We start from the raw sequence: 10878 nt of genomic DNA, 5'->3' as shown, positions 1-10878 counted from the left end.
ACCCCAGGACTAAATGACATGCAACACTCCTCACTTGTCTGGCCACAGACAACCCCCTGGCCAACTGGAAAGACTGTCCTTCCCAGGATCCCAACCATAAATCGCCTGTGGGTCAAAGGTCACAGGATTGACAATGACCTTTCAAAGTCTCATTATTTTTTTCCCCAGTGTTGATGGTGACAAAAAGTGAAAAAGGAGGAAATTTGGAATGGTTGCCTTTGAAGTGTAAGCCCCATTTTACTGCCCCAAACCGAACCCGAACCCCACTTTTTAGAGTAAATGAGATGATAAATAATTATTTAAACTCTAACTTCTATTAATTTGTTCCACCACACATCAAGTCTCTCATTGCCAGGACATTTGATTGGGGGAAATGTAAATTTTTTAAAAGGTGGAAATTTCTCCTCTGACACCAAAATCATGAATTTCTACAAATCCAAGGAAAACCAACATCATTGCTTTCTATTCTCATCATTACCCATGTGTGGTATCAGTCTATTGTAACACCAAATAAATAGATTGAAACAAACATTGTAACAACACCAAATAAATAGATTGAAACAAACATTGTAACAACACCAAATAAATAGATTGAAACAAAAATTCAAACACACTGGTATAAAATCAACTTTTGGGTTTCTTTATTTTCTGTTTCTTGGCAGATCCACCATGTCCGTTCATCGTCTTCGTCCGTTTCGTTTTCTTGCTCTCGACTGTTTTCTTATTCTTTGTGTTGTCTTTCTCCTCTTCTTCCTCCTCCTCATCTTCTTCATCATCTTCCTCCTCATTCTCTTTTTCATCCCCATCCTCATCCTCGTCACTCAATTCTTCGAAATCAGCGGCTGAAAAACAAGGAAGAAAAAACTTAGATGTGACTATGAAAAAAAACAAAAACAACTTTAAATAAAAAAAGAAAGGAGGAAGAATAGAAGAAAAAATAGATCAGTCTTTGCACACATTAAAAAAACAAGAAAAAAAACAATCGCAGAGTTTACCATTCCTGGTGAGTCACATCGTAATTGTTAGTCACATCGTCCTGGTTAGTCACATCGTAATTGTTAGTCACATCGTCTTGGTTAGTCACATCGTAATTGTTAGTCACATCGTAATTGTTAGTCACATCGTCCTGGTTAGTCACATCGTAATTGTTAGTCACATCGTCCTGGTTAGTCACATCGTAATTGTTAGTCACATCGTAATTGTTAGTCACATCGTCTGGTAGTCACATGTAATTGTTAGTCACATCGTAATTGTTAGTCACATCGTCCTGGTTAGTCACATCGTAATTGTTAGTCACATCGTCCTGGTTAGTCACATCGTAATTGTTAGTCACATCGTCCTGGTTAGTCACATCGTAATTGTTAGTCACATCGTAATTGTTAGTCACATCGTCCTGGTTAGTCACATCGTAATGTTAGTCACATCGTCCTGGTTAGTCACATCGTAATTGTTAGTCACATCGTCCTGGTTAGTCACATCGTAATTGTTAGTCACATCGTAATTGTTAGTCACATCGTCCTGGTTAGTCACATCGTAATTGTTAGTCACATCGTCCTGGTTAGTCACATCGTAATTGTTAGTCACATCGTCCTGGTTAGTCACATCGTAATTGTTAGTCACATCGTAATTGTTAGTCACATCGTCCTGGTTAGTCACATCGTAATTGTTAGTCACATCGTCCTGGTTAGTCACATCGTAATTGTTAGTCACATCGTCCTGGTTAGTCACATCGTAATTGTTAGTCACATCGTCCTGGTTAGTCACATCGTAATTGTTAGTCACATCGTCCTGGTTAGTCACATCGTAATTGTTAGTCACATCGTCCTGGTTAGTCACATCGTAATTGTTAGTCACATCGTCCTGGTTAGTCACATCGTAATTGTATTTCCAATAGAATACTATGTTTAGCAACTCAATGCCAAGTGGGCCAGAAGGCTAAACACATATTTAAAAAAAATATTTTTGTAAGACTAAATATCGCAAATTAAAACCAAGTGCCAGTTGCTCCCGTGATAAAGTTACTTGACCTCTATAATTGTAGAGATTGTGGTGAAAGGAGAATAAAAGCATTTTTATTCAAATCTATAAACAGACAAAATTCCCAATCAAATCTTGAAGAAGATTAAATTTTGGCAAGGAGGCGGTTGGCAGACAACTCTACTCTTGTCTGCCGAACTCGAGACAAAACTTAGGCCGTATTTCCAACGTTATTACTTGTCAAATAGACAAATGCAAAATTAATAATTAAAAATACTGACACGGCAGCATTTGTAAGTGATCACATCCAGGGGTTCAGAAGAGAATAAAATACAGAACTAGAAATGATTTCTTTTTTTCTTTTCATTTCCCCCCTTTTTTTTTTTGGCGGGGGGGGGGGGGGGGGGGAGGGGGGGTATATATTCTGCCCCAGACTTGTAGGCTTTTTGAGGTTGAACTGAAGGTCTGAGGTCAAATCCCCGACTGATTCTGAGGGATGTTTTTATTTTTCTTGTATTTTTATTTTTGCTTTGTCTGGTAAACCTTTTCTTAGATTTTTATTGAATTGAGGCTAAATTAATTATTTACACTTGCCCCAAATATTTTAGTGTGACCCATTTTCTTGAAACTGTAAACGGTACTCGGTATGTCAGAGTAATTTAAATGATGATAAATTATTTTTTATTCAATAGTCAGAAAGACAAGTTAAGATGGTTATTGTGTTCTATTGAAAAGAATGAATAAAATGTCACAACGTGTAGAAACCTACACTTTCATTTTGTTCCAGATCATTTAAATTTCATATTCATTCCTCATACGTCAATGGAAAAGCTTTGGTGTCTGAGAGGGTAAGCAGAGCAGAGGGAGACCAAGGAGGAGGTGGTCTCAAAAAAAAAAAAAAAATTGAGCTTTTATATAGCGCAATATCCACTAAACGTGCTCAAAGCGCTTTACAAGGGGTCCCTGGTCAACAGCAACATTTAACATGTAGGACGGGACATGCCGCCTGTTAGGCGATATTACAATTTTTCGGACAAAGACAACGCTGTTAACGGCCAGGTACTCATTTTACACCTGAGTACGGTGAGAGAATGTGAGTAAAGAGCTTTTTCCAAGGACTCAACTATGCACCGAGCGCGAGGCTCGAACCCAGGACCTTCCGATCCAAAAGCGAGTGTCATACCACTAGACCACATAGCCGCACAAGACGTAACGAACTGGATAGGGAGAACAACTACATAGGCAGGACACAAAGAACAACCACAGAGGTAGACAGGACACATGGAACAGATGAAAACCAGATAGGAGTTTCGTCGGACTGTTTGGGAGACTTCGACTAGCGAAGATCAGCCTTACAGAAGAAGAAGATTCATTCTACTTTTATCCTGGCATGTAACCAGTTTGATGCTGTGGGGCACATTTTGATTTGGACACAGCTATGGCTATGGACAGCTTTGCAACTTGTTGAAATATAAAACTACACATCATCAATATTACACATTGTATCATGACAACACACCTGGGTACAAATCACTCATATCGTCATCGTCCTCTTCCTCATCAACATCATCTTCATCATCTGAACTCCCGTCTTCCACAACAGTTCCATCACTGGCTACGTCATCTTCATCATCATTGCCATCATCAGCTTTATCATCTTCCTTATCATCATCTGACTGATTTGGTCCTTTGGCTTTGCGCTGAATTTTTGGGGTAAACTTGGTTCCTGTTTTCTGGCATTCTTTCCCTGGCACAATAAACAAGCAATTAAAGAAAGAAATAAGCAAAACATTTCCCAGTGCTGATGGTGAGAAAAAGTGAAAAAAGAAGAAAAAATTGCTTTTAAGCCCCATTTTTACTGCATTAAATCCCACTTTTAGAGCCATTGAGATGATGTACAAACATTGATACTCTAGCTATCTTCTGGAGAGTGGAAAACTGCCACCACACGCCGTCTCTCCCTGCCAGGACATTTGATTGGGGGAAATGTAACTTCAAAAAAGGAGGAAATTCCACATCTGACTCCAAAATCACAGATCTCCGTGGATCAGAGGAAAATCATCAACACGGATTTACATTGATAATGCACGATGACTGTAAAATAAATAAAGAAATAAAGCCCACTATTAGATAATGCCCATGTCTTGGTCTTATGACACTTACTAGCCTACACGTCACTGGGTTTTTTTCCTATCTTCTAAACCTGAAGAGTGAGTAATGAGAGACATCGAAAGATGGCCGTCATTTTGTTGTAAAAAGAAACACACAAAAACTGTGAGATTTTACATAAGGCAATATCCACTAAACGTGCCCAAAGAGGTTTACAACAGGTCCCTAGCCAACATCAACACCTAACAAATTGGACGAGACATGTCGCCTGTTAGGTGACATTACAATTTTCTTTCTAACATCGACGTGGAGGACAATCCTGTTCTAGAAACATCCCAACACTCTGGAACAAAATTTAAAAAATTAAAGCATTCTTCATCTTAAGACTTTGTTATTGTTATTTTCCAAATTGAATTGCTGGTGACTCTGTAAAGCACTCTGAGCACTTCCTCATGATACAATAGAGTGGTCAACAAATATAATATTTTATAATTATTTTTATTAGACAACTCTGTTAACAGCCAGATACTCATTTTACACCTGACTGCGGTGAGAGAATATCTAGATATTGAACTTAAAATAATATAAAATCTGCAGTTATAAATAGGAGAAACATTTGAAATAATTAAATATAACTGGAGAAATAAATATGAATAAATCAATTATAAATAAACAAATAAAAAAAGACAAAATTGCATAAATAAAAGTAAAAATAAATGAAATAAAAGTACCAGAAGTATTCAGCTATTCCAAGCAAAACAATTCTGTGAGTTTATTTAGTTTTATGTTTGATGTCATTGTTGACACAAAAAACAAAAAAGATTGACTGTAATTTTAAATCTATTTCTTGGATGTAACACAAACAAAAAGATTATCATGATTTTTCTTTTTGGTGAAAATATGTTCCGTTTTTTGTTTTGTTTTTTATTTTTGGGGGTTCATTAAAAAATCTAGATTGTTAAAATTCAAAATCCTGATTTTTGAACAACTCACTCCTGTTTTACTGCCATTACTGGATTGGCAGATCGTTTAAAAAACAACAGACGACAATAAAAACTCACATCTGGCCAAAGCGTTCTTGTATTTCCTGCCGTTGATGTGTCGCTGAATGGCCTGGGCTGTTTTCTCCAAATGGTGCAGAGTCAGATTACAAAACAACTCATTCCTTCATTGGCCAACAAGACAACAAGGGAAAATATTCATTAAAAGATACGAAGAATTAAAAACAAAACAAAAAAGATTAAAATATGAGACTAACATGAGGTTTGTGACGAGAAGACAGAGATAATTTTGCAGAACTATACTATAAAAATATATATAAATAAATAATGATTCAATTTTTTATTTTTAAAACAAAAAAACTGGAAACTGATGCCAAAAATAATAGCAAAGTATAAAAAAATATTCTAAAATTGACAAAGTCAGGACTTTATCTACACTTTTCCAACATTTGGGGCTTTTCAATTCTTAAAAATACTAAATATCTTTGTCTTTTGGAGTTAAACTTTACAACAACAACAACAACAAAAACTAGTTCCAAAGCACATTATAAAAATGGAATAAGATAATAAAGACAAATTTTTAAAATGTTGGGAGGTGGGTGGGTAAAGATATTTGTTTGTGGAGATAGGGTGTGAACTGAGATAAGGCATTGATATAAATTCCGACTGAGTCCATTGCTTATAAGGTTTCACCACATCAGGCTTAATGACGACCAACGTGTCACTGGGTGGGTGACTCTACTTACAACAATCTGACCAAAAAATACTTTAAACGATTGAACTCATTTAGTGCAGGAAGATATACAATTTCTTCAATCAGCTAACAATCGTTAGAATAATATTTTTTTAAAACGAAACAAAAAACAATTTCTTTTTCAATACAAATCAATCAAAATCTGAATGACGGTTGAACCCTAAAATTGTAAACAATAACTCGACAACTAACACAAAACACTTACTCTTTCTTTTTGTTTTGTACTATGTGTTCTTTGTGGTCCCCATACAAAAATGTATTCAAATCAGCCAGCCTTTTGTACTTTTTGCCACTCACATAGCTCTCGATGGCGCTGGCCTTAGCTGGCATCTCGTGGTTAGTCAGGCTGCATTTTATCTGGCATTATTTCAATTTGAATAATTATAAAAAGTTGAATTTCTTTGCCAAATTTTCAGGAATACACATCTAAAACAAAAGGTAGAAGCTAAGGAATGGGGGTGCATGATAATAATATGTCAAAGCTTTTAAAAAATGTTAAAAACAAGATGAAAGAAGGAGATCTCAATAGTAACCGCCTTTCTCTTTCTGTGAATGACTGTGAGAGAGACCTGGGAATTTTAATAGATGACAAATTGTCGTTCAAAGAACATGTTCAAAGGATCACTGCTAGAGCAAATAGAATAGTTGGTTTTGTAAGAAGAACATTTGACTTTTTAACCAAGGAAATATTTGCCCTCCTATTCCAAGCACTTGTCCGGCCAATCCTAGAGTATGGAAACTTGGTTTGGCAAATTTGTAATAAAACTTTATGCCAAGAAGTTGAAGATGTCCAAAGACGAGCCACAAAATTATTGTCTTCACTTAAGGACCTGCCATACACAGATCGTCTGAAGAAACTCAAACTCCCAAGCCTTGAACATAGGAGAAAAAGAGGTGACATGATCGAATTATTTAAGTTTATGCATGGAATGTATACCTGCAAGAGACAAAATTTCCAGATCAACAATCAAGGCCCTACCAGGGGACACTCAATGAAATTAGAAAAAGAACACAGCAGACTTAGGGCAAGAAGCAATTACTTTTCTGTTAGAACAATTAATACTTGGAATAACTTGCCAGAGAGAGTTGTGAATGCTGAAAGTGTAAACGCCTTCAAAGCTGAGTTGGACAGATTCTGGAAAGATTTGCCAACAATATGTGATCCACAGTGCTACCACACAGACTAAACCCTTGAAAGATGAATTGGCAAAACTGAATACTTTGCCTGAACCATCTACATTAATTCAAGATTAGCAAGAAAAAAACAAAAGACAATCAAGCAATAAATAAATAGAAGAAAAAAACTCGCCTCGTTAAGCAGAAAGAAATAATTTCATAAACTACAAAATACGGTTTTACACCAGGAAGCCAAAATCTTGGTCTCCCTAGACAAAATGGTCCCTTGTTTGTAACCAGCCGCTTGGATTATTGTAACTCTCTCCTGTACGACCTACAAAAACATCGCTGAACAGACTACAGTTGATGCAAAACAAAGCTGCTCCTCTTATAGTTACGAGGACAAAGCCTTGGGACCATATAACACCGGTCCTTCAGTCACTACACTGGCTTCCAATAGAGATAAGAATAAAATACAAAATCGCATGTTTTGCTTACAATTGCCTTCACCATATATCACCTGAGACACCTTGAACTTGAATGCCTGGGGGGAATTCCCAGTCACAGATTTTGAACTTTTTTAGTAAAATCATCATAACTTTGGAACCGTCTATTCTCGATCTATAAGTAAGGTTTTAAAAGCATATCGGTCTCTGTCACAAATAATAAGTACAGACGTCTATATTATTTTATTATATTTGAAAACGAAGTGGTTATTCAGAGTCGACTCTGGATAACTGTAGGCAGTTATTCAGAGTCGACTCTGGATAACTGTAGATGGCAATTTTAATGCCAAATTCTTAAAACTTGGCGATTTTTCAACTTCAGTCGCTTATAAAGAAGAATCTTTTTATTAATCAATTGCAAATCATATTCCATCAACAAAGCAAATTTAAATTAGCTTATAAACAATCATTTCTTAAATCGATCAGCCTAACTTATTATCTCTCTATTACCAAATGATATCTATAAACATAACATGAAGATAGAAGGGTGGCTGAGAGAGAGAGAAAGAGAGAGAGAGAGAGAGAATTAATGAATTGATATATTTTTTTAATTGTTTAATAATTAGACACAAGTTGTAATGAATTCTATAAACAAATTCAGAACAATCAAAGAAAAACAAAAGTTAAAAAGGAAGAAAAAAAAAAAAGACACGCTTATAAACCTTCTAAAATCGTCAAATGAATGTATTATCATATTACAGCTAAAAAAGTACACACATATTTACACCCATTTGCACCATCCCCTTCCCTTTCGATCATCTTCTCATTCATGGCCACCATGTGTCTTGTGCTGCCTTTGTGGCGCCAGCGTGTCTAGACTAACGTCATAAATAAAGGAGTGTCACCAAAATTCATGCAACTGAGCAGAGGTGTCAAAAAATGATAGAAGGCATATTATTGTTTTTTTTTCCCCCTGAACTACCACTGAGCAGAAAATGTTTGACATGACAAAAAACAACGGAACATTTATGAACAAATCCTAAAATCCCAGAAATCCGCGGAAGGTTATCATCACCGGTCGAGAGGTGGGCCTTTGGCCTACCAACCTCCGCTGCACGTCCAACTCGCCTTGAGCATGCATTCACGTAAAATATAAAGATTTTTTTTAAAAACCTACCTCTGTTTCAAAAACTAGCATCTTTCACCTTTCTAAGAAACATTTTGATTTTTCAGAACTTTAGTTCGTTAAAAAATACCGGCCAATCTGACCCGTTGAGTCGAATGAAAACGAAATTTTGTTGTTTACACGGTTCAAAGGAAATGCCGTAAATAAGCTTTCATGGACTTCCTGTGTTGTTTTTACAGTGTCACGTGACCGTTTTGAGAAATTTGTCGTCTGCTACAAATAATTAGACCGGTAGGGGGTAGATATTTTCGTTGGAGCAGAGAAAAAGTGAGTATTATTTCTTGGACTTGTAGAGAGGCCTAGGGTCCACCAGCAGTCAAGTTTATTGAATAAAAGAAAAAAAGGCCTTTTTACTGCACTAATGCACCAAATTGCATACCTATCAATGGACACTTTGTTCCATATCTTTTTCCCAATAAACTTTTTTAAAAACCCGGGGCCAGGGTTGCTAGTTTGGCCTCCTGGTGGCCAAATTTGAGAAATTTGGCCTTTTCCCAAGCCATTTGGCCTCCCAAATTTGGCCTCTGTAACCAACTTTTTGGCTTCCTCTGACTTTCCCCGTTATATCGTTTTACTCTGGTACCGGTAAAACTTATTTTATTTGGCAATCTAAATATCTAAATGCAACACGTGCTAACGCCACAGATTGCATTTGCTAATGCTTCTATATATACGAATTTTCCTTATCCTATCTAAATTGTTTAACAAATCTAAAGAGTTTTCGCGAGGCTAAGGTGGGTTTGGTGGTATTTGGGCTCCTGCCGAGGAATCTGGCTTCTTGCTATAGCTAGTTTGGTCTCTTACTCAAAAATGATCTGGCAACCCTGCCTGGCTAGGCGGAACCTTGATAACAGAAACGGGGCCCACACGATTTCGCGAGGAATTAATAATGAAAACAATTAGGATATAATTTCAACACAACTTTTGAAATTCATCAAAGATTGTCCATTACCGAATGTTTTTTGATAGAAAACAAATGCATCTTCAAATCTAAACTGCTTTTGACGGTAAGCGGTAAGTTTTTATTTATTTTTCTGTCCAAACGAATGATTTGTCCTGGTTATAGAAGCTATAAGTATTGGTAACACCGGCTCAGCTCTCTATATTTTTTAAAATATTTCTTTTTTTTTTTTTTTTTGGGTGCAAAATCTCAACAATTTGCAAAAAATTGCAAATTTTGCGGCCGCAATGCAAATCACCGATGCAAAAAACTGCCATGACAGAAGAGACAAGAAAATACCAAAAAGTAAAACGATTTTTTCCCGTAGGGTTAAACAGGTGGGAGAGAAGAAAAAAAACCAGAAAAACCGTGTGGTTGGTAACTGGAAATTCATCACTCATAACTGTCTAGTTATTCAGAGTCGACTCCCCGACTCTGAATAACTGTAGCCAGTTATTCAGAGTCAATCGTCTACAGTTATTCAGAGTCGACTCTGAATAACCGCAGCCATTTGAAAAATATCAAACAAGAACCTAATCATAATCTGAAGATGGGGAAAAAAACATCAGTAAGCATTGTAGACGAGTCGAAAGATATTATTAGTCTAAGTATTGATTCAAGCAATCAGGTTTACCTTTTGAGTTTTTTCGTCGAGCACAAGTGATTTATGAAGATCTAAAAGTCGCTGAACATCAGTTTCTGCCATTGTGATTCAAGACAAGAGAGACACTCGTGCGATGTTTCCTCAAGTCTTTCCTTCTTGCACTTGCTTTTACTTTCGTTTTCGCGTTCCAAAAAATTGAAATGATTAAGTACAAATTTCTAGTGATATAGATAAAGTGTCGCCTGGATGTCAGCAAGTCAACCAGAGAGTTTGAATTAATTGAAACTATGGTGCATGACCTTTGGCATTTAGTGCCACACATTCTACTTATTTTCTGTGTTGATGTTTGTTAATATTAATATTATGTTGATATTTTTCGTCCACTATTCTTTAAATTGATATTGATATAGTTTTCCAACTATTCGGGTTTTCTGAGTCTATATATGTAAAATTAACACAACACCTCTCTCTCTCTCTCTCTCTCTATCTATCTATCTCTCCCTCTCTCTCTCTCTCTCTCTCTCTCTCTCTCTCTCTCTCTCTCTCTCTCTCTCTCTCTCTTTCTCTCTCTCTCTTTCTTTCTTTCTTTCTCTCTTCTTTCTCTCTCTCTCTCTCTCTCTCTCTCTCTCTCTCTCTCTCTCTCTCTCTCTCTCTCTCTCTCTCTCTCTCTCTGAAATAGAATTCAAACATGACTATGTGTGATGAGAAAGTGTCCAATTTGTTGACCTATCAAAACTTTTAACAG

At 36.4% G+C, this 10878-nt stretch overlaps 1 protein-coding gene across 2 annotated transcripts; it reads right to left on the bottom strand.

Moving 5' to 3' along the window:
* Window positions 1-619: 619 nt before the first annotated feature.
* On the bottom strand, window positions 620-10311 carry LOC144979472 (surfeit locus protein 2-like). 2 transcript variants are annotated; one of them, XM_078926139.1, is made up of 5 exons: window positions 10164-10311; window positions 6047-6198; window positions 5148-5251; window positions 3497-3724; window positions 620-842 (listed from the first exon to the last, which is right to left on the bottom strand). In XM_078926139.1, exons 1-5 carry the CDS (start codon window positions 10233-10235, stop codon window positions 625-627), a joined length of 774 nt encoding a protein of 257 aa, XP_078782265.1. In that variant the 5' UTR covers window positions 10236-10311; the 3' UTR covers window positions 620-624. The 2 variants fall into 2 exon arrangements, with proteins under 2 accessions (XP_078782265.1, XP_078782266.1); XM_078926140.1 differs by lacking the exon at window positions 10164-10311 and adding an exon at window positions 8581-8721.
* Window positions 10312-10878: the final 567 nt, after the last annotated feature.

Source organism: Berghia stephanieae, chromosome 9, assembly GCF_034508935.2.
Source record: "Berghia stephanieae isolate SIO BIC M18660-M18661 chromosome 9, UCSD_Bste_1.3, whole genome shotgun sequence".
In the NCBI taxonomy this organism is placed as follows: domain Eukaryota; kingdom Metazoa; phylum Mollusca; class Gastropoda; order Nudibranchia; family Aeolidiidae; genus Berghia; species Berghia stephanieae.
Note: the sequence above shows the minus strand (reverse complement) of the source record. Positions and strands in the feature narration are given on the sequence as shown.